This window comes from Trachemys scripta, chromosome 6 (genome assembly GCF_013100865.1).
Source record: "Trachemys scripta elegans isolate TJP31775 chromosome 6, CAS_Tse_1.0, whole genome shotgun sequence".
NCBI lineage: Eukaryota > Metazoa > Chordata > Testudines > Emydidae > Trachemys > Trachemys scripta.
Window position 1 is genome coordinate 22,437,978 of NC_048303.1, and position 27,861 is coordinate 22,465,838.

Consider the following 27,861-nt stretch of genomic DNA (forward strand, 5'->3'; position numbering starts at 1 on the left):
TTACAAATTAGTGCTTTTATATACATCAGAAATATCTACATTACAAATCTAATACATGGCCATACAACAGACAAGTGATTACACTGAAAATGCAATTGCAAACTTAAATAGATTACCACATCTCCTAGCTAACTCAGTTCTTTTGACTGTCATTAAGCCCTGCATGTTAATTGCCTATTACAATTCCCCTATTGAAAATATTAAAGCATATACAAGGGTTGAGTTAATTGGGATTTTGCAGGTGCAATGTCATTGTATGTTTCTGAAAATCTAGCCCAAGGAATCAGCTGAAAAAAATCAAACCCACACTGAACTCCTGAAAAACATTGCACTTCTTTATAGTCTCTGATGCAAAAAGTAGTAATAGCAAAAATCATAGTTTCCAGGATTTCATCATCATTAGATTGAAGTAGGCATCACTATCCACAGACGCACTAACTCCAGCGTAATAGTTCAAAAACTCATCTTTTGTCACCTAAAACCAAGAAAGCCAAAGTTAACTATTAGCCACACTGACACCATACACTGAGAAAAGACCAAATCAGAAAGTTTAATACATTCCAAAAATGTTTTAAACATTTGATTAGTATCATTCAGCTATGTCTGATTATGTCCAATTGTCAACCATTTCAATATCGAAATTCGTTGTTACTGGCAACTTTTGCTTGTCTGCAAAAATCTCTGCTCACATAGGTATCAAAATTGAGAGTCTGAAATACTCCCAGTTCCTACAGTGAGAACTGGAGCAGGACCCTTTGTCCTGAAATGATGAATATGAGAAAGGTTACCAGATGTTATTAATCACAGCAAGATAGGAATAAAATTCACAACTCAGACATCGCAATAGAGTAAAGTGGTCCAGTAGTAATGCCACCACCAGCAGGAATATGGAGAAGAAATGACAAGGTTAGAACAGCAACCCAGTACCTTTCAAAAGGAGCAATGAAGAGAAAATACATTTTAGAAATATCTTAAGAACTGAAATTATAGTATAAAACTAGAGCTGGTTGAAAGTTTTTTTCCCCAAAAAATAATTTAGACAAAAATGAAAAAAATAATCAGCACAAATTCATATTCTGAAAAATGTTGGCCAAAACCCAAAATATTTTGGATTTTAGCCAAAATATTTGTTTTTGATGGGTTTTTGTTTTGTGACAAAAATATCATTTTTTTCTGTGGAAAGCAGACACTTTTAATTAATATTTCAATTAGTCAAAATCCCCATTTTGAATACTAATGGGATCCTACCACCATTCCTCAGGCAGAACTTCCACTGACGTCAATGGGAGTTTTGAATGTGGATCAATAGCAAAGATGTGCCCATGTTCATGTAGAAAAGTATTCTCCTTATTCAGGGCTAGGTTCAATATAAAATGTACAGCGCCAGATTTTTAAAGGTATTGTGCTGCTAATTCTTATTGAAAGCAATGTGAGTTAGGCACCTATATACCTTTACAATCTGGCCCACAATGCCTAAGCTTCTACATCAAAGGTGTGATCCATGGAGATACATTGGAGCCTAAGTCACAGGTTTAGGCACCACTGTAGTCTACCACTGCCTAACCCTGTATGCACCTAAACTCATTTGGCACCTACGTTTTTACAGTAAACATTCTCGTTTTTTTGCCTCTGAGCATGCATGCCACTGACTCAATCTAGGCATTTGTGCACCTGTCTCCGGCCTAAGCCCCAGAGCAATTCGCAAACTGGGAAAGACAGGCATTTGGCAGCGTAAGTCACATGCAGAGGCCTGATCTGGTAGGTGTGGGGAGAGGCTGCCTAGTGAATCGAATCCCTCAAGTAAGTGCCCACAAAACGAGCATGGCGTGGGGGCGCTTATGGAACATTCTGATGTGGAGCTCTCTCAATCTCTCCTATTGAAGTTGTTCCACTTTAGTCAAGCCATCCCTTATCTTGGGTGAATAGCTTATCAGTAAGCTAAAGGTTTTAAGGGGGAGCCACCTCTGCTTCCCCCCCTTCCCCGCCTTTGCTATTTTATTTCAGGCCCTACATGCATTTAGCCACCTATCTTCCCCTGGTTCACCAATAGCAAGCAGAGATAGTCACTTCCCTGCAGCCTGGACTTAAGGATTTAGCACACCCACCCTCTAGTAAGGGGTGGGTTTCCAATTAGGCACAATAGGCACGTGCCTAGCGGTGCCGGCGTTCTACGGGTGCCTTACCTCTCGAAAACTGTGTGCAACACGTAGGGTGACCAGACAGCAAGTGTGAAAAATCGGGACAGGGGGTGGGGGATTATAGGTGCCTATATAAGAAAAAGACCCAAAAATCGGGACTGTCCCTGTACAATTGGGACATCTGGTCACCCTAGCACCACGAAGGGGGCAGGCACTGAAGATGCTGTGCCTTGGGGTGTGTAGGGTGTACATCCGGCCCTGCCTCTGGTTAGTATCTCCCCCCAGCATGCTGCCTTTCTAGATAGCATTTTTAGCTGTCTCTTGCTCTCCATTCACTGTATAGGAGCCTAGGTGCCTAATGCAGGCTTTGTGGATCGTAGTGCTGTTTCTGTAATTTTCTAGGCACCTAAAAGTTAGGTGCTGCGATGAGTAACATCACAATGCTTACATCCTTTTGTGGCACTGGGCCCATTTACGGCTATAGAATTGTTTTTCAGTTACCAAAGATATGGAAGCTACAAAATGAAGACAGACATATGCATGGTGTCAAGCGGCAGGCCACAGCTTTTATTAAACTTTTAACACAAGGCAGGGGTACTACCCACTCATCACCCACACTCTCCTATACCAGGCATTTAATTGGTTCCAGTGTGTGTGTGGGGGGGGTGGGGGTTTACAGGGCTCCTCACCATATAACCTATCACAGGCACCAAGTTTACAAGCCTCCTTATCATATAACCCATAACGCAGGGTAGGTTCACCCGAGTCAGTGATTAGATTGATCACTCCCCCTCCCAAATCCTACCACACTGCCTGGTATCACAATTCCTGTCCAATCCATTCCCTCACCTCCTGGAGCCCTATATCAGTACCTGCAACTGGGGCCTTTGCATCAGCCACAGACTGCTAGGAAACACTTTCTCCCAGCCTTACCTCCTGAGCTGGATGTAAGGAGTGGGTGATGTCAGAGCCACTACGATGCGTCCACACCAGCTAAGGCTTTCCATCTGCAGGGGAAATCTCTACCGGCTTGATCTGCTAGTTTTAAAGCAGTTTTGTGTGAGGAGACTAGCACCAAGGTGCCCAAACAAAGTCAGATTCTCAGTCTGCATTCAGGAATATGTTTAGTTACCCAATTGTTCAGAACTTAATTACCTTGAACCAGGAGCATCCTTATGATTTACATATTAACTGCAGGCTTCATGCGGTTAATGTGAATTAAACAAGGATTTGAGCACATCAGCCCAGATGTTTCTCTCTCTCTCCCTGTCCCCACCCTGCAACTCCCCCACCCCCAACCAAACTAACAAAGAGGAAAAACTAAGTGGAAGTTTCGATATTGTTGAGGAATTAGGGCCTATGGCAAGTCAGTTAATTAAGACCCAAGGCTCAATGGGAGAATTCTGACTCCAAACCTGCATATGCTGGGGCTCCCATGTGGATGACTAGCCTCTCAATGTAATTTCCGATTCCTCCCACCCCACCGGTAGAATGGCTTGTTTAGCAGCCCAGCTCACTACCCCAACGGCTCCATTTGCTTATCATTCTCGTCTCTGCCAGAGGTACAAGGTGAAGAATGAAAGTTAATTCTGCCTGCACTAGCATTAACTCCTGCTGTATTTTTTGCCTGTAAAACCATTTGTCCCTGAGGAACATGCTCTGTGGAGCAGCTGCTCTCTGGATCTCTACCTTTCACACACCAGGGGAGCTCAAACACATGGTGCTTGTTTGCACCAGCGAGCTTCTATGGGCTCAGGCAGAGGGAGGGGAGCTGCTGCTTCTATGAATCAGGATAACATGCGACCAGAAGTCCTGCTCCTTTGTCCCCTGCACAGACTGGAGGGGACCACAGAGCTCATTGTTAACAATGGTTTCCAACTGCGGCTTGTGTTCCAATTTAGGATTCTGTGCTGCCCTTGATCCACATGTGTCACTCCTACTGACATCAGTGGGCGTTCCACATATCAATCGAAAACGCTACATACTTCAGACTAAGTTGTACCCCCACAATTTATACCACCCCGTGTAGCTTGAGTTTCATGATCAGAAATGAGAAATCACCCCATCGAACAAAGTGCTAAATAACATTTTAGAATCTTAATTCCAATCCCAGATAAACTGGCGTGCATTACCACGTATCTTCTAATAGCCGCTGCCGTGCCGATTGCAGCATCGAGCTCTAAAAGATATATGGTACAGCCACACAAGCCTCTCTACAGCATCTCTTCGGTATTTACTTTGTTTAGACCAAAGTGCACAAGAAACTACAGTTTAACAGATGCTCTCTAATGGATTCAGCTTCATGCAATGCAATTTTACAGCTATCCCTTTTTACAGTAGAGCATACAACAGTGCTAGAGACTGCTGCTGGCTCCAAGCATACAGCATTATTTATAACGGCATCTGAGACTAGACTCAACCCTTAGGTCCATACTGCCTTTGATCTATGCACTGAACTTCTGTTAAAGTCAATGCAAGTTTTGCCCAGGGGTCAAGGGTGGCAGCATCTGGTGCTTAGTATATAACTTTTTCAATTTAGCCGCCAATGTGCTATGCTTGTTTGTATGATTTTGCATACCTGCAAATAAAACTATATTTGTTATAGTAGAGATCCCCATTGAATTCTACTATATTTGCTAGAGGGCAAAAAATATTTCAGCTCAGCTCTTTTCCCCCCCTGCATACAATGTACCTTTTCTGCAGTTACAAGTTTTGTTTTAAAAAGCGGACTGAGGGCTTGATTCTACTGAAGTGAATGGGAACATTGCCAGAGGGATTAGAATCAGTAACAGTTCCACAGAAGCGTTTAGAGTTCTTTATTCACGTATAATGACCTCCAGAAAAAAGTGTGTGGCAGGGGAGAGACCATAGAATCATAGAATACCAGGGTTGGAAGGGTTTAGTTTGGTATAGAGTTGGAAGGGACCTCAGGAGGTCATGTAGTCCAACCCCCTGTTCAAAGCAGGACCAATCCCAGTGGCCCAGAATTTACGTACAGAGAATCCAAAGGGAGATCAGCTGGTTTTCAGCCTATGGCAATAGTGGCCACTGAGTCCTGCTGTCTGCAGAATGGGATGTACCAATTCTGTCCCTGTTCACCTCACTCACTTCCCTGCACAAAGTTCCGTTACTCAGGGTTGGTGCAGTAAGGGAAGGGAAATCTAATCTCAAAGCAGAGATCTTTCATTAATCACAATGGTCTTGATCCTTTGCTCCCTGAAGTCAATGGCAAAGCTCCCACTGACTTTAATAGTGTATGATCAGGGACAATACGTTTTGCAATGTGAGAACTTTTCATCCATTTACAAAGAAAAAATTGCGTTTGAAAAGGCATATTGCACTTGGCCTTGAATAAATGTTAGAATTTTATATGGTTAGTATTAAACAGACAAACTGGTCAAGAGTTAAAGTTAGTAAGACAAAACTTTTCACTTCACTTGATTAAATGTCAGCACAACAGATCACTGTGGATTTTGGGAATCTTTAGATACAGTATATGCCAGAGTGGGATCATTTTTCACTTTGTGACTCTCACAGTGCAAGGTAGATAATATACCTGTTACAGAACCAATAAATAAATTAATAAAAGTGGCTACCTACAACTGCCAGCATGTGAAATGGCACATGTATTATTCATGTAAGGCACCTTTCTACTTCATGTACATGAATTTATTTGTTGGTCCACAACAGCATCACATTATGTAAAGAGCTCTCATTTCCCTGATGACACATATTATCTAATCAAAATAATTTCCCTTTCCATTCACACCAACTTCCATAGTTATTAATATAGGCAAGTGTGCAGAGCCTTACCAGATCAAGGAAAACATTGAGATTGCACAGCCTGTGGTGAGGAATTCCAGATACCTACTGTTGTGATGATAGGTCATATTTAAACAAAATAGCAAGTGTGTGTCCCATAAGGCCAGGATTCCAAACAGCTCAGGGCCAGATTTTAGAGTGCTCAGTAGCTACTAACTGCCATTGTAAGATTTAAGGTTAGATTTTCAAAAATCACACACTGAACTTTTGAAAATCAGGCCACTTAATTTGGTATAAAGCAACAAAGAGTCCTGTGGCACCTTAAAGACTAACAGATATATTGGAGCATAAGCTTTCGTGGGTAAGAACCTCACTTCTTCAGATGCATGTAATGGAAATTTCCAGAGGCAGGTATAAATATGCAGGCAAGAATCAGTCTGGAGATAACGAGGATAGTTCGATCAGGGAGGATGAGGTGCCACAGGACTCTCTGTTGCTTTTTACAGATCCAGACTAACACGGTTACCCCTCTGATACTTAGTTCGGTAAGCAGAGCTCTTGAAAAATCTAGTGCCACTTCTGGGTGTTAAGCGCTTGTGAAAATGTGGCCCATAGCACTTTTTGTTGGCTCTGAACATGGTTCAATTTGTTGTCAAAACCTTGAGTCTTTTACTAAGGATTGAGAGATTGAAAACAAAAGTATATGACACTTGCACAAATTAATTGGAGTAAATCCTGCTCCATGTAAACCATTTACATGACAACAATTTACTCTGGGACAAAGACAAACTGACAAGAGAAATGAGAAAAGGAAACAAAGCAAGGATATTTAGAGGAAGTATGGCTTTCGGACAGGCCCCTTCTCTTACCATCCCTCTTCTCACAGGTAGCTGACCAGACATCAGCTCTCACAGACACTGACATGATAGGAGAGTCCTATTATCTCTTCCAGTTAACTAATGTCCAGTCTTTTTCAGCAGCAAAGCCAAGAAAAAATAAGATTCTAAAGTTCTTTAGTTCATAAAAAATTCCCAGGAGAAGTAGCTTAGTAATATGTATAGTCTTTCAGTTTAGGTCCAGCATAGACACTGGGTGGAGCACTGGTAGGTATTCCAATTACATAGTTAAGAGAACATTGTAAAGCATCTATGCCCACTGGTGACTTTGATAAGAGAAACAGTAGACAGGTAGTCCCAGAGAATGGGAAGAAAGTCAAGAAACAAAGGAATAGAAGGAAAAAGAAGGAAGACAAATTTATGGAGCTTTAGGACAGTATATATGCTACAAAAATGCTTACACATTTATCCACTGAGTATATACATCCCAGAATCCTCTGCTCTGGTGCTATGATACCTTCTTTGAAACACAGCTGCCTAACATGAATTTGGGGACATGTTTGGGAACAAAAGGTGCCTAACATACATGACTCAGGAGAAACTGGTTACTCATCTGAGAGAAGAAACAACATAGATAAGGGGAGCAGGAGGAAAAATGAGGGGCGTGATTATTGGCAGGGCTGCCAAATCTCCTCTTAGCCTATGATGTTCATCAATTCAGCATGGTCCTGCCAAAACAATGTGGTAGAGTGAGTATTGTCTCTTCTGATATACTGAAATCAGCACAGTGACTACAAGGTACTATTATGGGAAACGTGACCATATTATTGTGAACATATTTAATCATGTGGAGCTAAGAAGATGGAAATAAAGTCTTGTTTCCTTAATCGTACACAGTTAGAATTTCCAAGAATTTCTCATCATGATAATGAAATAGACATCAGTGTCTATTGAAGCGCTGACTCCTGCATAGTAGTTCATGAATTCTTCTGTTGTAACCTAAAGCAGAAAATTTTAAAACAGAAAAGGAAACCTTCATTCTTCATGTCGTAACACATACATACTATACGTAAATAAACATCTGTAAATGAGCAAGATTTAAGCCATATACTGTATACCCTCTGCTTCAAATTATCTTGCATTAGGAAGGAACCTAAGACAGGAAGGAATATGAAGAAGATGCAACTCCTTCAGCAGTAGAAAGTCCTAAAATGTAGAGGTCCTGTTCTCTAAGTAAACCTATTTAAAATGAGTTCTCATCTTCCCTGAAAACTGAAAGATAGAATCAGTGAAGCTATGGTCCTTCAAAAAGACAAGTGTTGCCATGTAATTTTCTCATTGACTCATCTGAATTTGGACAGCAAATTCATTACATTGTAATGAATGAATTGGAATGGGTTCCTGGTGCTATTGGGAGATTGTAGTTTTATATCCATTTATCAAGCTAAAGATGCCATTCTTCAGAGTAGATCTGACTAAAAGAGAGAAAGCAGTGTTTAAATCCCAGCTGAGTTTTGTTTATTTTGATATGCATTTCTGGGTTGAAACCATTTTACAAAAGCAACTAGTCTACCTGTCCACTTTTTAAATTTGCATGACCTTTTTTATATGTGGAGAAATATTTTTCCAATTCTTCATTTATATAAATTGCATAGTTTTAATCTTTGGACCATTTATACAGTACTTTGAATAAAGCTATTATACAAAAAGATACCTCCCAGTCATTGTTCCCGTCTTGTGTTTGGGAGACACCTAAAACGATTCAATAACTGCAGGAGCTGGACCTTAAAGCCTGTTCCGCTTATTATAAACAGGCATCCAGCTTCCCAAGCTTGGCTGATTCAGCAAGACTGTGGTGCTTTTGCTAAGGTGATTTTTATTTGAAGCTCAGTACTAAGGCACATTGGCTAAAACAAATTAGTTCTGCTCACCAAAGCAGACATCCTTGCCAGCTCCATTATATGAATCTTGCTTATCTGAAACCACCTGTTAACAAAAACAAGTCCAGGTCCCCGCTGCTAACGTCAGGGGACATGCCCTTGTTTCAAATAACAGGAGGCTTTGGATAACTGAGGTGAAGCTCCATGAATTTACATCAGTGGTGTGGCTCAGATCAGACTCCAATTCAGAGAGGTCAAGTTTGTTGTTGAGAAGGACCTGTGGTCTAGTGGATTAGGCATAAGACTTTGAAACAAGAGATGCATGTTCTGACGCTGACTTTTCTATGACCTTGAGCTTTGGTAAAGTAGGAACAATTATATTTATTTCCTAACTATGTTTGTATGTTGAAAATGTTTATAAAGTGCAAAAAACATTGTTAAGGCCAATTAGTGGCACATGTGGCAACAGAAATCTGAATTCTGGTCTCAATTCAGGAAAGCACTAAAGTATGTGCATAAGTCCATCTCCTTATTCATGACTGACTTCAATGCCATTTTACCTCAGTGGTATTTAAGCACATGCTTAAAGCTAAGCGCATGCATAAATACTGTCCTGAATAGGCATGCTTTCAGTGCTTAAACTCAGTGCTTAAACTAGACCATGCATTGAGTTTTTTAACAGGTGGAGAATCTTCTCCTCACAGGGGGTTTGAAAATCAAGCTCTGTGTATTAGCAATAATTGCACTTTTCTTAATTATGTAGTGTGCTGTTGCCCTGAGGTGGAATGCATAGTCTGATGCCATATCACATTATTTGCAAATCAATGACAAGTAACTACAAAAATATCCCAAATCCTACAATTTTGCATATGTTCAAATTTTGTTCTATATGCAGCGGGCTTGGGGGTGTGTCAGAGGCAGGCTGGAGAGGTGAAATCAGTGGATCTGCTGCTATGTGATACCACCAACCACTGCCACGGATAGAGCAGCAGTACAAAAGAAGCTGCAGAGTGTCTCAGGTACAGAGCCCTGACCCAGTGAGTACAGAACACGGGATTTAGTCCACTATACTTTGATTGCCCAAATTATTCAAAAAGATAGCTCTCTGCATTAAAAAAGCAGTTGGGTATTAATGAAGGGAAAGAAATAAAAGAACATTATCCTCATGGCTGTACATCCATTTTACTATTAATCTAAAGGATGTATCAATAAGCACGGCACAGATGCACTGTACATGTTTTTAATTGTTGGATATTGGGCTTGTTTTTTTACATAATAATTTTAGTTGTGCATCCAATGGAGCGCCCTTCAATTGCCTTGGGCTATTCCACTTACCTTCCCATCTTTCTCATACGGTGAATCAAAGTTATCTAGAAAGGATCTAAAAACTTGATCTTCTGTCCATTCTCCATTCTGATATTTGGGATGATGCTTTGCATTATACACCCCCCGTAAGTCTTCAATGGTTATAATACCATCACCAGTTTTGTCAAACTTCCTAAATGCTTGCATGATGACCTCTTTTCTGGCATTAGACATTGGAGGCTGAAAGCAGATATTAACAGATTAATCCTATGTCTGTCTGCTGTCTGTCCAGTTTCAGCTTCAAGCTTTGCTGTTGCTGTTACTAGTAAACATACTTTCAGAGAGCCTAGGACATGGTGTGCACAAAAATGCTACCCAGAGAAGAGTGTGACCGTCATCCTGTTAGACAAGTGCTTGAGACAGGAAGTGCAATTCACCATTGACTAAATCAGGGGTAGGCTACCTATAGCACGCGTGCCAAAGGCAGCAACGAACTGATTTTCAGTGGCACTCACACTGCCCGGGTCCTGGCCACCGGTTCGGAGGGCATTGAATTTTAATTTAATTTTAAATGAAGCTTCTTAAACATTTTAAAAACCTTATTTACTTTACATACAACAATAGTTTAGTTATATATTAAAGACTTATAGAAAGAGACCTTCTAAAAATGTTAAAATGTATTACTGGCACGCGAAACCTTAAATCAGAGTGAATAAATGAAGACTTGGCACACCACTTCTGAAAGGTTGCCAACCCCTGGACTACATAGTGAAACTGACTGTTTTCTGGCAATGGTGGAAGAACAAAGGTAGATCTATCAAAAGGTAGAGAAACAAACTGAAAAACCAGGTTAAAATGTTTTTTAGAAAATCTTTCTGTTCTCTCCATATTAGTTGTCACTTGTAACAACAATAGGTAGAAGAGATCTCTGTTTTTACATTTGTATTTTAGCAGTATTTACAGGCCCAAACCAAGATAAGGCCCCTGTTGTGTTAGGCATTGTATAAACACATGCAAAGAGAAGACTTGCTGCCTTAATGAGTTTACAGCGTAAGCAGACAAGCAAGAATTATCATCCCCATTTTACATAAGGAAGTGAAACCTAGAGAGAGTAAGTGATTTTTCCCAAGGAAGTCTGTAGTAAAGCCCTGGAACTGAACCCAGAGACTGACCCACAAGACCACCTTTCCTTTCTCATTTTTAGATGGAAATGAAATTCTTCAAACTGATGTTGCCCCTTCGATATTTCTGTAGATATCGGTATTACTGATAAAATAGAACTGCATTGACCTATTACTTGACTGTTCGGCTAGTCATGGAACAGGATTTTTCTCATTTAGATAACAAAAAAGCACATTGTTTGGAAACTTACTCTTAACGTTACAAGAAATTCATCAAAGTCTATTGTTCCGTTGCCATCTTTATCAAAGATACTGAAAAGCTCATGAGCTTCTTCCTTGTCTATCATCACGGCATAATCATTTAACCCTTTCAAGAATTCTTTGAAATCAAGGGTTCTGTTTTGGTTGTCATCCATAATCCGAAATACTCTGTGGAAAAACGTGTGTTTAAAATGAAGAATGAGAGTAGCACAAGAGGCAGAATTTACATAGAAGAATGACAGTTTATTAGGACTAGAAAGGGACACCACCACCTTATTGGGATAACATTTCCTCTTCCTAAAGTCTCTTCAGAGAAAAGGAGGGCTGCAGGTATTGAGGTGGTAATGAGCAATGCCTGTCAATCAGCATTGCTTACCCCACCTAGCCAGTTTGGCAAGGCCTATTTTCCATTCCCTCTCTCTGAACATGAAATGTGACCTTCACAAAACACAAACTACTAAATTCCACATGGAAGATGTTTTACTTTTAAACAGGACTGCAGTAAAGGAAGTATACAAGTATTTTTAAAAATCCAACCCCAATATAATAATAATTATTATTGTATTGAAACTGAGCCATCTGGTAAATCATAGCTGTTGGGAATGGTTGAAAGAATTGTCAAACTCAGCTCAGAAGGAGAAAAAACGATACCAGTGATGAAACAGAAAACTACATTAAAATTGGTGTCACATAGATGCAGTTGTGATACAACATGACTCATACATGATGTAATTACTAAAAAACATTTTCAGATTAAATGACTTGCCCAGGGTCACACAGGAAGTCTGGCCATGCACACAAGTCATTTTAATTTCTCTGTGCCTCTCTTCCCCATCTGTAAAATGGGGATAATAATATTTCTTTTGTCTTTCTAATCCACTTACATTGAGAGGTCATTAACTAATATACACATGTAACTAACTAGTGCACACTGATCCAATGGCCGTGCACTTTGGTCTAATGGCCCTACCTCACAGCCAAGCCCTGTCCCGTATCAAAATTTTAAATAGGAAAACAGAAGCTAAATGTGCAAAGCAGGAAGCTTGAGGTCCAGACCATCAGCAGGTACAAATCAGTGTCATTTCACTGAAGAATAAGGATTTGGATCTGGCCCTTGTACCTTTACATCCCTTTGTTTTGATGTTGGTGATGCAGATGCTTGCATTAATTTCAACTCCTGGCTCTTTCCGTTGCTTTCTTTTGTTTAATTGGTTAGCTTTGTATTTTTATTGAAAAATCATTGAAGAAAAAAATAGTACTGGAGTTGCAGTTGCATTTCCCAAATCCAAACACCCCTGAACTCTGGAGCATTTGAAATCCTGGCTCCATGAAAGTCCGTTGGAGTTTTGCCACTGACGTCAATCAATGGCTGATATTTTGCAGCTTAAGCCCATTTTAGCCGCATTGATATAGCATCTTACTACTCAGATTCTTTGGTTTAATAATGTATTTGGGCTTCTTGATTTACCTGCCAAGTCCTTTGATGCCTGCAGACCCCCTTGCTAGACACTGCAGCCGAAGCCTCTCAATTGGGTCTGTGGTTTTGGCCAGGTTTCTTTTGGCCTGGACTGCCATGTCTCGGTCGTGCCTCGCTGTACCAGGCATCTAGAACAAGAATTTCCTCCTTTAGCACAGATTCACAGAGCTGCAAAAGGCTTTATCTGATGGGCACTGATTACCAGGTATGGTCTTTAAAACATGTTCTTGAATATTGAAACCCATCTTACTTCCTCAGACTGCACAAATACTTCACTTGTAAGAGCTTTGTGCTCGTTAATGAATTACTAGAAAGACTTTTGTCGCCATTTGATTTTATCAGTCAAAAATATCATTGCACAAAACTGGAAATCCAAGCTGCCCTTGGGAGGAAATGAACAGCTAGCAAGAGTCTGATCTATGCTAACCATGTGTAAATGCTAGCTCTCTCTGTGAGACAAACGCCAACATAATGTAGCTGTGTGGCATGCTGCAAAAACCTACACAAATGCAGGCCATCCAGATGACCTTAATACTTCCACATGTGAGCAAATGTTTAGCAATAATATTTAGCAACTGTATAGGATTGTAACAGGTCTCAGGTTTTAGGACCCTGTGTAAAAATGCAAAATTATTTCTACCAACTCTACCAGGCAGCCAAACCAGATGGACCCTATTAGTGTTACAAACCATTTCTTGTCAAGGGATCCATTTTCAACATACCATAACAACACATACAACATTCATTACAAACGTCACACAATTCATAGATTTCAAGGCCAGAAGGGGCCATTATAAGCATCTAATCTGACATCCTGCATTATACCTCACTCAATAATTTCTGCATCATGTCCAGAATTTCTGTTTTAGCTATAGCATATCTTGGATTAAAGTCTTCAAGTGATGGAGAATCTACCATGTCCCCAGGGAAATTGTTCCAATGGTTAATTACCCTCATAGTAAAAAATGTACACACCCTTATTTTCAGTCTGAATTTGCTTAGCTTCATCTTCCAATCATTGGATCTCATTATGCTTTTTCTGCTAGATTAAAGAGCTGTCTACTATCAGAAATCTCTTTTAGAGATTTTAGACCATGATTAAGTTACTTGTTAACCTTCTCTTGGGTAGGGTAACTAAATAGATTGACATTAAGTCTTTCACTATAAGGCATGTTTTCCAGACCTCAAAACAATCTGTAGCTCTTTTTGGAACCCTTTCCAAGTTTTCAACAATCTTTTTGAAGTGTGGACAGAACTGGACACAGTATTACAGTAATGTTCACCCTAATGCCATATACAGCTCCATAAATCCACCTCCCAGCTCTTAACATTTATCATTAAAAATACAAGTGCTAAATATTACTATTACTTGCAAGGCCTGCACACACTTACATAAACTCAACACCGCAATTATCAACACATTTCATAAGGCTGAATAAATCAATTGTTTGAATTCTATTCACAAAGATATTCTTCTGCATAACTAACACATTACACCGAGAAAACACTTACATCTTGGATATGACTTACGTGTAATATAGGACATTAGAACTATAGTCCTTTCAAAATCTTTACTGCACATTTAATAAACATATATCAAACCATCCTGCAGCATGCATCTAGTAGAGAAGATGATGGTAAAAATGCCCGAACACTATCTACACTACCGCTTATGTCATTGCTAGGACCAGTGCAGCTTCGTCATGCTGGTATATGGTGTGTAGACAAAGCCCTAAAGTGCTGTAGGAAGTGCACTTTTGTTGCCCTATTGAGGACTGTTGCTCTGCCTTTGGGAACCCATGGACATGTCTTTAAGAAGCCTGATTCGGAATCACTACTAAGACATTAGCATGAGAGGAATTAAACAACTCCTTATCTCCAGCAATCAAAATATTGCTTTCAACGTGCACTGCTACCTTCTAAAGCTCCCTTTCCACAGACTCCCAATATGTAGCAAATAAAGCAACCAATCCTGTATTTGTTCAACTTAATGGCAACATTCTGCTTGACCTCAGTGGGAGCAGGATCTAGCACCAGATCTTTGAATGGACAAAGGTTATAGAGCCAAGTCACAGTAAAAACAAAAAACTCATCTTCTGAAAGACATGATTGCAGCAAAGCCAATAGCTGCTGGTTGTTAATGCTGGATTTTCCACTAACTGATACTAAAAAAATATCTTATGTTTGAATGGGTGATGGGTGAAGATCCCCAAAAATAAAATAAGGAATTTCCTCTTGTGACCCATCAAGGGGCATAGCAACAGTCTGATGAGGGGTGAGAGACACCTGAAAGATTTAGGACCACATCATACCATTTTGCAATAAATTATGGTGCTTCCAAAATTAGACTCTCCATGGGGAAAGGAAATTCCAGTCTCTCCCAGAGGCACCCCTCTGCAGACTGCTTGGCCTCGTCCCCCGTGTCAGCATGGCTTCTTCATGAGGCCACTCATATTGTGCTTATGCCACATTCTCCAGGTATACACTGGAGTGAGCATCGAGCAAGAGCAGATTTCGCTCAGGGAATTTCCAAGTGGGATGCATGCAGTGGAGTTGCTGCTTCCGCCCTTCACATTCCCTTCCCCTATTCTGTACCACTTTTCTCCTCTCTGACGGGGTAAGGATAGGGCACCATTAGTCTGCTCCCCAGACCTCTGCGGCACCTGGAGGAGTGCAAAAGCAGGTTTCCACAGACAAGCCAATCCAGTCTGGTGGTTACTGGAAAACCTTTTGCAATCAGTGCCTTTAGCTATAACCATCAGTAGACTTACACCAGGGATAAATCTGGCCCTTTTACATTCACAGCGGAAACTGGATTAAAGTAACGTCACAGTAAAAACTGATCAAACGAATAATAAACATGACAACTTAGGCCATGAATCTGCAGTTGGAGACACTGATGCGGACCCTATGTCCATGTGATTCCCACTAAGGTCTATGCAGATGCAGAGTCCATGCTAGTGAATCTGATTGCAGGATCAGGACCTGACACTGTACATCTTGTTTCACTTGTTTTGTTCCATAATAGCATAGAGAAGGATAGAAAAGCCTTCTCAGTCAGAGTCCAGACCCTTTCTGAGTCAGAGTTATTCCCTATGGTAGATCTTCCAGTCCCACTCAGCGATATGACCTCTTTCTGCAGAGGTGATGAATTCACAGCCTTCTAGATATTTCAAAAATCACATGACTGCTGCAATACTGCCTTCCTGATGTAGCACATAGAACAAAAAGGAGTAACAGAGTGGGCAAGGATTTATGGGTGACATATAACTTTATTCCGAAGGTTAAAAATATGCATGATTACTAAAAGATTTAGTGACTATATACACTTTAGACATGCAGAAAAACAGCTCTACATGTGCCTTATAAACATGCATTAATAGCCATTGATAAAGCAAGGAAAGGTCATTATACTCATCTCATATGTCTTTGCTTCCTATCCCAACTGTACAACATCATCAGCTGTCTCCCATAAGAGAAGGGCGACCTGGTCATTGATTTTTTTAATTCCTTACCATTAAACAGAGTTTTGTATTGAATAATTGCTGAAGTTTTTAGCAATTACAGTTGCCTGAGTTAACTTTTTACTGGCTATGGTGCTTCACATAGGATGGTCAGAGTAAAAATAAATTAAGATTTATTTTTATTGTAAAAATAAAAATGAAATTTCAGGCTGGGTTTTTCAAAGAAACTTTAAGGAGTTAGACACCCAAATCCCATTGAAATATAATGAAAATTGGATGCTTAGCCCCCCTAGAGTCATAGAGTTTAAGACCAAAAGGAACAATTAGATCATTTAGTCTGAAATCCTGCATATCACAGACCATTACTTTTCACCCAGTTACCCCTATATTGAGCCCAACAGAACCTTTTAAAACCCCCTGCCTTATTTCTCTGAAAAACTCTAAAGCGCATGGTATGAAAGGTGAAAACACACATCATTCTTTGGATTATAATAGTGCCCATAAGGTGCTAATTTCTGTCAAAACACAATTATACACCGTCCCTGCCCCAAAGAATCCCAATCCATGGAGACTTAACAGCTCAAACTCTTGACAATCTCTTTTGTTTGTTTGTTTTTTCCAATAGCACTCCTACAAATAATCTGAACATCAAAACCTCGCAATTGTTTGCCAAGTTTCTTACTCGTCATTTTAAAAGCATGAGTTTCTGAAACCACAGACTTTCATATAACTGCAATGTTCGAATTCCCCAGTCCCCTACCTTTAAATTCCTAAATTAAATTCTTTACCTTTAATGTTAATCTGTAACCTGTTACTTCTACCTGAAACTATGGACGCTTTCTTGTTCAGCTTGGAAAACTGGTCCTGTCTCTCTCCCCACCACCTCCTCCTTCTCTCCTCCAGGTCACGCCCCTGTTGCTTTGATTGGATAGCTCATGGTAACTGAAGCAGGGCCATAGAAAGCTCCCAAATTGACTGGAGGGATTCCTTGTCCATCTATCTCATTTTACTTGTTTACTTATCCCAGCCCCCACTTTTTCAGGAGCTTGGAGTTTACCGTCCTGTGTTTCCAGGGAGACGTTGGTCGCTGTGACAGGCCAAACCTTCCCTTACTGACTGAGCCACCAGCTAGGAGTAGTTGTGCTGCGCCTGTGTTGTGTGATTAGCAGATTTGTTTGTTTTGTTTTTTCTTTCTGTCTTCTAAATTGCCTCACCCTTCTCCTTTCTGCCTAGCTGGCTGTATGCAGATCTTCCTGCAGCATATGGATTAACAATGAAGGGTTTGACTACATTTTCTTTGCCCATCCAAATTCCCTATTTAATAAAAGGGTTATGTAAAGATTACAAGATAGTGCTCTATCTAAACATGCATTTGTAAAAAATTACATCTATTCAAGACTTGATACGATTCCAAAAAAACTCACTGCTGTAATTCCTGTGTCCAAATAAGGTGAGAGAAAGTAGGGAAGAATTAGTCATTTTGGTTCCACAAAAATCAAAGTGCTGACGTACTCTCTGCAGTTGATTATTTCCAAGAATCATTCAAGAAGAATTGGTATAAGGAAATCCTGGAATTTCATTAATCCACTGAAAAAAGAAAATTGAAAAGACAAAATTTGATATGATACAAAATCATCATGCTCTGTTCCGTTTAGACACAATTATTCTATTTACAGAAAGTTACAGTAGAGACCTATTGTTTGTAAAATAAATCAACTCAGTGAACCAGATCAAGCAACGTTATATTCGGGGGCTGATAGACCCCTGTAATAGCTTCCTGAACACCCCAAAACTTCCACTGAAGGCAATGCAAGCCATTTAAAGTCAATGCAAGTGTGGGATGTATAAGGAGGGGAGGATCAGACTTTAAGAATGAATTACCAGAGCAGAAAATGATTTAGGCTGCTTGGATAAACACTAGTGTGATGACTTTTGCATCCTGACAGATAGTTTGTCCTACATCAACATGTACCTCCTGGTACCAAGCTACACGATGTCTAAGACTTAAATATATGCCTTTTTTTTTCACCTGGCAATTGATTTTAAGTTGTTGTGTAGCCAGGAAGCAATGCACATTTAATCATTCACTGCTTAGAAAAGTATTGATTCTAAGTCAATGTAAAACCCTTTTTTAATTTTTAGCTTCCATGAGAGCTCTGGATTTATTTTTATATTTATCTCTGGGAATATGACAGAGGAGAAAACCTCTAAAGGAAGATTCATTTAGCTGTCACAGCACTAGGAATGCCCCCAAATGGCTTCAAGCATGTGCTGCATGTGAATGAAGTATCAAAGCAAAAGTATGAGTTAAAAAATAAATAAAGAGCAAGACTAAGATTTAAGTCCAGATTTTCTGCTGGTGACTACGTATACCGGCAGAGAAAGTGGCCCATAAAATGCAGAGCCCCCGCCTTGGAAAAGCAATTCTTTTGTATGCAAAATTCCCATTCACTTCAATAAGAGTTGCAAGTGTGTTAGGACAGAGGGAACAGACCTTTAAATAGGATGGAGGGCAATAAGAGGTGCTAGTTAAATAACAGCTCATACCCCCTCAATGCACACATACTGCACACATTCACATCCACAGCCCCGCTGTTCAATTTACCTTCAGCACATAGTTTGCACATTCCAGGTTTCAAAGCAAAATCCTGGTTAATGATTTATGAATTTGGACAGTTACTAAAGTGCTTACATGGAGCTGGCTGTGATATAAAGTATCTCATCATACCTGCCTTGTCATTGTAGGCTCTGTCCATAACAGAGCCAGCTGGAAAATTCCAACTTTTCATCAAAAAAGGGAGAGTTCACCAAAATGTTGGAGATTTTCCTCCTCATTTGCTAACAACCTCTAAATACATATTTACCATTGCACATAAGCGCGAGCAGGCAGAGAACATGAGTGAGCTGCCCTACTAGTCCTCTCTGTGTAACTCCCATTGAGTCAGTGGGAGTTCTACATTCAGCAGCCAACAGGATCTAGCTCTCTCGGTCATTAGCCATATATTTTATGTGTGAGACAAGGTGGGGGAGATAATATACTTTATTGGACCAACTTTTTTTGGTGAGAGAGAGAGCTGTGTAGGCTTGGAAGCTTGTCTCTCTCCCACCAACAGAAGTTGGTTCTCATCCACCTTGTCTCTCTAATATCCTGGGACCAACATGGCTATGACTTTGCACACATATATCTCATGTCATTTTTACTCACAATGAGCAAGTCTCACTACTTTAGGCAGCAACAACCACTCTCCTTAACTTCCACCCTGAAGACTTCAAAGAGCAATCCATGACTGCAGATTCGGGGCCAGAACTAGGGAGACATTACAAGCTAGAAGAGAATAGAATTAATGGAGATATCCTATCTCCTAGAACTGGAAGGGACCTTGAAAGGTCATCGAGTCCAGCCCCCTGCCTCCACTAGCAGGACCAAGTATTGATTTTTGCCCCAGATCCCTAAGTGGCCCCCTCAAGGATTGAACTCACAACCCTGGGTCTAAGCTGTGTTAGTGAGACAGAAAAAACTACAGGGTCCCAGTCTTAACCCTTTGTTTAGGCTACTAGGCTTACAGACAATGGCTGCCTGACCAAAGGAGAATATAGTCCCACACAAAATCTTTGTTTAAATTATTTTACAGCAATCGAGAGGCACAGTGTGTTCATAGATGGATTTAAATCTTTCCAAAGTTCACATATGAAATGAGTCTGAAAATCTCATTCTATACCCTGATTGAAATTTGCTTATGTAACAAAGTCACTGCACAGCCGGGAGTCTGTGTTCAGAAGAGGCTCAAGATTCAGAAAGGGATGTGCTGTGATGCACTGACATGTCTATTGGGAAGCTTGCCTACGGCCTGCCCTCTCTATGCCTGGTTGTAAACAGGACTATCCAAAGTACACTATAATGAGCACAAATTCAACCAGATTCCAATGCCTTACTTCATGGGCAAGCTCTATTGCTTTCTACAGAGGTCTACATGAGCATGTTTAATATATTAGGACAGGACAAAAATTCTCCTTCAATATTTCCCTCAGGAGCTATTATGTGCTCAGATACTAATATGGTGATGGATGCTATTATAAAAAAACTAAGACAGAAAGAACTTTTGTAAACTACAATTACAAGTCTTGATATAAAATCATAGAAGAAAAATACCCCCAGCCTCACAATTTCAGTCATTATTATTATCTATTAGCAGTGGTAATCCATGAAACATTCATACTTGTTTCAGAGTAACAGCCGTGTTAGTCTGTATCCGCAAAAAGAAGAACAGGAGTACTTGTGGCACCTTAGAGACTAACAAATTTATTAGAGCATAAGCTTTCGTGGACTACAGCCCACTTCTTCGGATGCATATAGAATGGAACATATATTGAGGAGATATATATACACACATACAGAGAGCATAAACTCTATATGCATCCGAAGAAGTGGGCTGTAGTCCACGAAAGCTTATGCTCTAATAAATTTGTTAGTCTCTAAGGTGCCACAAGTACTCCTGTTCTTCTTTATTCATACTTGTGCAGCAGTAAGGTTTATAGCCCCTGAAGGCTACAGCAAATAGGAGCAATGTCATTGCACATACTTAGAAATGTCAGGGCTGTAGCTTTGTGGTAATATGTAGCCAACAGATAGAGAGATGATCACTCATGTACAAGTCTGCCAGCCAATTACAGTACTGGTGCTGGTGGTGGCACAGTTCTCTCTATAACAGGCTTGCCACCTGTGGAATTAATTCCCTGTAGAAATAGGACTCAGCAAGAATTTGTCTAATTTTAGAAAGAGCTCTTTGTCCGGGCCTTCCCAAATGAGTAATCCTGCTCTCCTAGATACCTGTAAAGCTGCACTCAGTCAGGGAGCATGGCATTTGTTTGATCCCTGTTAGTCAGATGTTGAATGTCTCAGTTTAGCCCAGCAAAGAGCCCTGATACCACAATAATGGGACCAAAAAGAAACTTGTAATGAGATAAAATCAATGATAACTACTAGTAAGAATAATCTAGCAGAAGACACATGGGCAGGTAAATGTAACATAATACATAGATGAAATGTCTGAACATTACTGGAAGTGTATATGGTACTTTACAACTGGCATGTGTTAGCAGAGAAAGGTATAACAATCTAATGGGTGGAAGTTGAAGCTAAACAAATTCAGACTGGAAATAAGCTGTACATTGTGAATGGTGAGAGTGATTAATCACTTGAACAATTTACCAAGGATTCTCCGTAACTGACAATTTTAAAATTAAGATTGGATGTTTTTCTAGAAGATCTGCACTAGGAATTATTTTGAGGCGGTTCTATGGCCTGTGTCATGCACAAGGTCAGACTAGATGATCACAATGTTCCCTTCTGGCCTTAGAATCTAAGGTTCTATGAAAAAGAAGAATAACATAAAGAATTATTTATAGAGTCTGAGGAGGCCAGTAACTTACCAGTATCTATTGTGTATTATGTACACAGAGAAAATCACTGTTTTAGCCCACTAGCATGGTTCAGAGTTTTGTGTTGGATAAAAGAACTCTCTAGTACAGCAATAAACCACAAGGAGTCCTGTGGCACCTTAAAGACTAACAGATTTATTTGGGCATAAGCTTTCCTGGGTAAAAAAACCCACTTCTTCAGATGCATTTTATAGAATGTCTAGTAACACTGAAGTGTTCTCCTACTGGATTTTGTATGTTACCATTCCTGATGTCCGATTTGTATCACGTACACAGAGAAAAATCACTGTTTTAGCCCACTGGCATTGTTCAGAGTTTTGTGTTAGATAAAAGAACTCTCTAGTACAGCAGTAAACAACAAGGAGTACGGTGGCACCTTAAAGGCTAACAGACTTATTATAACAAGGATAAAAGAACTCTCTAATACAGCAGTAAACAACCTTGTTATACCTTTCTCTGTGACATCAGGAATGGTAACATACAAAAGCCAGTAGGAGAACACTTCAATCTTACTGGACATTCTATAACAGATTTATAAGTAGCCATACTTGAACAAAAAAAACTTCAGAAACAGACTTCAAAGAGAAACTGAAGAACTAAAATTCATTTTCAAATTTAACACCATTAATTTGGGCTTGAATAGGGGCTTGGAGTGGCTGGCTCACTACAAAAGCAGCTTTGCTTCTCCTGGAATTGACACCTCCTCATGAATTATTGGGAGTGGACTATATCCACTCTGATCGAATTGGCCCTGTCAAAACTGGTTCTCCACTTGTGAGGTAACTCCCTTCTCTTCATGTGTCAGTATAATAATGCCTGCATCTGTAATTTTCATTCCATGCATCCGAAGAAGCGAGGTTTTTTTACCCACGAAAGCTTATGCCCAAATAAATCTATTAGTCTTTAAGGTGCCACCAGATTCCTTGTTGTTTTTGGATACAGACTAACATAACTACCCCCTGATACATAGTACAGCAGTGTCTATCATCATGCTCACAGACTGGATTCAACTTCTCGGATGTTTGTGAGGCCCACATGGAATATTTAGAATGGGCAAAATCCAAGTTTTCATTAAAAAACGTTTCTAGCTATCATTCTTGCAAAGTTAGCCTTGCACCTGTGGAGTGAGTGTAAGTGACATCAGGTTGTTTTCCTGTGTTTGCAGACAGCCTGAATCAATGCTCTGGGAGATATGAACGCCCACTTCCATACCTACATTAGTCTTATCAGCTGTTACTTTAAAACCTAATGATGTATCTTTACGTGGCATCCTTAACTATCCCATGTTTGATTATTTTATCAGGTATGATGAGGAATGAGGCAGGAATGAAGTTCAACACTCAGGAGGGCAAAATGGAATTGGAAGGTGCCACACGGAAGGAAGTGTAGAGGCAAGAAAGGAGGAGCTATGTAAAGAAGGAGGTAAATGGAGAGGAGGATGTGGGAGGAAGAGAAACAAAGGGCAGAAACATCAATGGGCCTTTAAGATGGAGAATACTTTCCCATTTAGCGCTGGGTCCCTGAGGCTCTCTACTACACCTTCCCTTTTCTGTATCTGGTACTGCTCACTCTTTCAGCATTTCAGGGATGTGTTCCAGCCAGGGTACAAAGCCTTCTTCCCCAGGTATTGGAACCACACCCTCAGAGAATAACCTTAATTTATGATAGGGACTTCACTCAGGATGGGGTTGCATAACTTTTTCCAATGCTTGTTCCAGAGCCTTTGTCCTCACATCGGGGAAGGCTGCAGCCCCCAGGCTTGGAGCTGCTGGGTCAGGGCCCAATAAACCTGGTACATCAGCCATGATCTTTCCCTCTGCTCCTAAGAAGGCCAACATCTTCTTTAAAAACTCTACATCTGAGGCAGGGAGTGGTGGGGCTGTCTTCCAGGGGCTATCAATTTTCATAGGCCGTCCACTACTGCTATCTCACTTGAAACTTGTGTGGGTTCCACTGCCTCTGACAACCCACACTGCTGCAAAGGCACCCTCCTCTGCCCTGATGAACATCTGCCCACACACTGTGTACTTGGTAAAATGGATTCAGTTGAGCCCTTGTCCAATGCCTCAGCTATCCCCGTTACTAGAATGCAGTCCTCAGGAGCAATATTCATCTTCTTGCACCAATCCTCTAACATGTACATGGCCATTACACAAACTGTAATTATCCCAAAATATAACAAAATTGTTTCCCAAAAGTAATGGTTAACTCAAAATGTGTTTGTGAGGGGTATTGACTCAGGATCCTGAATGAGCCCTCCAAAATGTAACCCTTCTGCCTGGGTGTGTTGGCAGCAACAAGGGCCAGGTTCAATATCTAGGGTATCTAGAGGTTCCTCATAACATTGCAAAACAGAACTGGCTTGAGGCATGTTAAACATATAGCTAAGGGTAGTGCTTTTACCTGCAAAGGGTTAAGAGGTTGAAATAACCTGGTTGGCACCTGACCAAAAGGACCAATAAGGGGAGAAGATACTTTCAAATCTGTGGGGGAAGGTTTTTGTTTGTGTTTTTGTTTCGTTCTCTCGAAGTCAGCAAAGGAACCAGGCCAGGGTAAATACATCTCCCTAAGCCATATCTGGACTAAGCATCTAGTATTGCAGAAATAGTAATAGCAAAAAAATGTGTTAGATTATCTTTTGTTTTCGCTTGTGAATTTTCCCTGTGCTAAGAGGGAGGTTTATCTCTGTTTTTGTAACTTTAAAGTTTTGCCTAGAGGGGAAATCCTCTGTGTTTGGAATCTTTTTGTTACCCTGTAAAGTTATCTTCCATCCTGATTTTACAGAGGTGATTCTTTTATCTTTTTTTAAAAATAAACTTCTTTTAAGAACCTGATTGTTTTTCAGTGTCCTAAAGACCCAGGGGGGTTGATCTGTGCTCACTTTGTAACCAATTGGTTAGGATATTATTCTCAAGCCTCCCAGTAGCTCTCCCTGAATGTTTGTTTAAATCACTTGATGGTGGCAGCAATCAAGGACAAGGTGGAACTTGTGCCTTGGGAAAGTTTTAACCTAAGCTGGTAAAAATAAGTTTAGGGGGTCTTTCATGCGGGTCCTCACATCTGTACCCCAGAGTTCAGAGTGGGGAAGGAACCCTAACAAGGCCCCACCCAGAAAACTGGGAAAACTCAACGTCACCATTGGATGCCTCCAAGAGGCAATACTGCCCCATTCATAAGCACGGAGTCTGTCTATAACAAAAGAAAACATTTATTAAAAGGGAGATGGAACACCACATTAATTTGGAAAAAGAACAAGAGTACTTGTGGCACCTTAGAGACTAATAAATTTGTTAGTCTCTAAGGTGCCACAAGTACTCCTGTTCTTTTTGCGGATACAGACTAACACGGCTGCTACTCTGAAACCTCACATTAATTTGGGAAAACATCACAACAATAATCCAAAAGTACGCAAACAATAAGTAAACACCTGCCCCCTATAGTATCTTGGGCAGTAGGTTTTTGCTTCAGTTTCCCACCTTGTGGTGTGAAAGTCCAACAGTGAATGTACCTTTAACACGCCACTCCCCTTTCCTTTCCTTGCACCCCATTCAAAGTTGGCTGTCCAAAGTCAGCAAAGTCCCATAATCTGGGTTCATCCACATCCCTGCTGCTTCCACTCACCGGTCTCCATTTGCCGCTCGCTGACGCCTTTGCTGCTGATCACGGATGCCTCTGTTGTTTCTGCTGCTGCACCCTCTGCACTGTCTTTCACCACAACACTCCCCAAACCAGGTCTAAGGTTCAGCCCCCTAGATCTGCTCATTAATGGTTTTAGGTCTAGTGATCACTGAGCAGAAGCAAGGACTCTAAATTGAGTCTGATCAGCTCTGTGCTTAAACACTGAAGGGGCGGGGGGGTTTCAAATGGTAGCTAGGACTCTTTAAACAGAGTCCACACCACCAGGCAGGAACACCTATCCCCACCCTCTCTGACTTCCACTTGAATTTGGCATCACTACCCCACTGCTAAAGTGAATTTTAATCCAAAACAGCCAAAATTGATCACTTTGGCAAAGCAGGTCTATCTGCTGATCACCTAGGCAAAGTCCAGAAACTTGTGTAAGTAAAGAGAAAAGATGTTGCTGTGTTAGGAGGTGAAAAGATTGTTCTAATTGTAATGGTTGCTCTCACCCTTACCAGTGTTCAGAGGCATTTACTGTGCACCTAAATAAATATGCCAGTTTGCATTTGCTGGGCTGGCACTGCTCCAGCCATATCTTCGTGGCTGCAATTTGACTGCCAGGTTGGATTGTTGAGTAATGGCGCAGCAAAGTGTTGTTTTACTCCTGCTTATTTCTTTGCACCGAGTTCTGCTTCCCCAGGGTGCCAAGATCTAGATAGTAGCTTTAATCAGGGAGTGTCACTTTATTATGGGAGAAGAGTGAAGGAATCCTGGAGGATTCCAGGAGCCACAGATTAATGAATGACTTTACATCTGACTGAGGCTGCCTACACTGCAAAGTTGCCCAGTGATTGGCACCAGGGTCTAAACATCTGGGTTAGCCTAGCCCAAGTGTGTCCCCACTGCAAACCCCTACCCAAGTTACTGTGTCCTCACTGTTTCTGCACTCACCCATGTGTGTCTGGGGACATAGCCCACGGCTCTTTGTGCTGAGATGCTGTAGGATTCTTTCACAGTCAGCTGTGACAATTGCAGAAGAATTTGTGGGGAATTGTGGGAGGGGCATTGAAGAATTCGCAGCACGTAAATGATTTTGCCCACATCTTCACTGCAAAGTAGATGGATTCTAGCTGAGTTAAACCAGAGCTCAGCTTGAACCTGTACACCCAGCCAAATAAACTAACTCAAGCTTAAAAGAACCTCCAGATGGGTCGGAGGTTTTTCTGTGTGGACAGTAGAGGGCTTGGGGCTAATACTTGGATAAAAACCCAGATTAACTGTGTTGTGTTGACATACAAGTTCACAGCTACAAAAAATGCTAATTGACTGTTCTGAAATATTATTTTTGTTCAATTCAGTGGATCTGTTAAGTGAGAATCAGCAAGGCCTCATTTAACAGATTTTCCCATGAAACATAAACCTGAAGTGCCTGTGCTGGCCGATGATCAGAAATTCTGGTTTCTTGACAAGTTTCAGATGAGGGATGTGAGGAGTTTAAAGCATTTCTGAGAAAAGGGAGAGTCAAGAAATTCCTTCAGAACAACAACAACCTAGGAGCCAGCAACGAGATACAACCCAGGCAAAGCCCTTGTGAGGAGGGCCAAGTGCAGGCAGAACTGTGTATCTCTTTCTGGAATGCTGAAATCTGAGACAGGAGGGGACGGAAAGTTCTAATCACTGTACAGAGAGGAACAGAAAGCAAAAGAACCAGCTTCCATTGTTGTTACAAACTAGTTACATAGGGTAGTGCTGTAAATGTACACAGTACTTTGCGAATACAGCTACAGAGAAGCTCCTAAGTCCACAAAGAGAGAAAAGCTTAATTAATGAAAAGGGTCCGATTCTGTGAGGTTCTGACCACCTTCATCTCTCATTGATAGAGCTCATCTCACCACAGGATCAGGCCCTGGATGTATGTAAAGCATCAAGTAAAATACCAGAGGAAAAACATACCCTAATGGAGGCCCATACGCAGGAGGAAAGTAGCCTTGAGAAGCAATCTCAACATCTCTGACTCAAAGCCTTCCAGGGCAGCCCATCATCTTGGCCTCTGCAAAACAAGACACACTGACCAAACTGTCTGAAAGTAGAGACTTTTTTTTAAAACGCTGTGTAAAACACACTGCATCTAAATGAAAACATATGCAACCCCACTTGGGCCAACTGCAGAGCTTGACTCAGGGACCCCTCAGTTTTAATGTGCATGTGGTGCTATGGCTTGAGCTAAAGGATTCATTTCAATAGCTGTATGCAGCCACAAGTAGTAGACTCAAAAACCTTTTATATGGGCCAGCCCTCAGAGGGGGACTCTTAGTATGAGTGTGGCTCGAGCCAAAGGACGAGCCAGCTTATCAGCCAGTGAACCGGTTGGTAGCTAGCAGCAGCTAGTTGTCCTTTCCATAGCTCCATGGGATTGGGGAGATGGACACATGAACAACAGAATACCACAGTCAAAGCCTGTAATGACACAGCACTCAGTTCAACTGTAACCACATCATGGCCCAAGATGGCTTCTCTGCTCCCTCTATTTGTAAAACACAAGCAGGGCAGTGAAAGG

At 40.9% G+C, this 27,861-nt stretch overlaps 1 protein-coding gene across 4 annotated transcripts; it reads right to left on the reverse strand.

Annotated features, from left to right (window-relative positions):
• On the reverse strand, nucleotides 1-27,351 carry CAPSL (calcyphosine like). Of its 4 annotated transcripts, none has more exons than XM_034774505.1 (6): nucleotides 17,033-17,140; nucleotides 12,772-12,908; nucleotides 11,294-11,471; nucleotides 9,952-10,161; nucleotides 7,630-7,735; nucleotides 1-475 (listed from the first exon to the last, which is right to left on the reverse strand). In XM_034774505.1, the coding sequence occupies exons 2-5, from the start codon at nucleotides 12,906-12,908 to the stop codon at nucleotides 7,634-7,636; spliced, it is 627 nt and encodes a 208-aa protein (XP_034630396.1). In that variant the 5' UTR covers nucleotides 17,033-17,140; the 3' UTR covers nucleotides 1-475; nucleotides 7,630-7,633. The 4 variants fall into 4 exon arrangements, with proteins under 4 accessions (XP_034630396.1, XP_034630399.1, XP_034630398.1 ...); XM_034774507.1 differs by lacking the exons at nucleotides 1-475; nucleotides 17,033-17,140 and adding exons at nucleotides 17,669-17,831; nucleotides 27,258-27,351 and having other exon boundaries at nucleotides 6,327-7,735; XM_034774508.1 differs by lacking the exon at nucleotides 7,630-7,735.
• Between the last annotated feature and the right edge of the window lie 510 nt (nucleotides 27,352-27,861).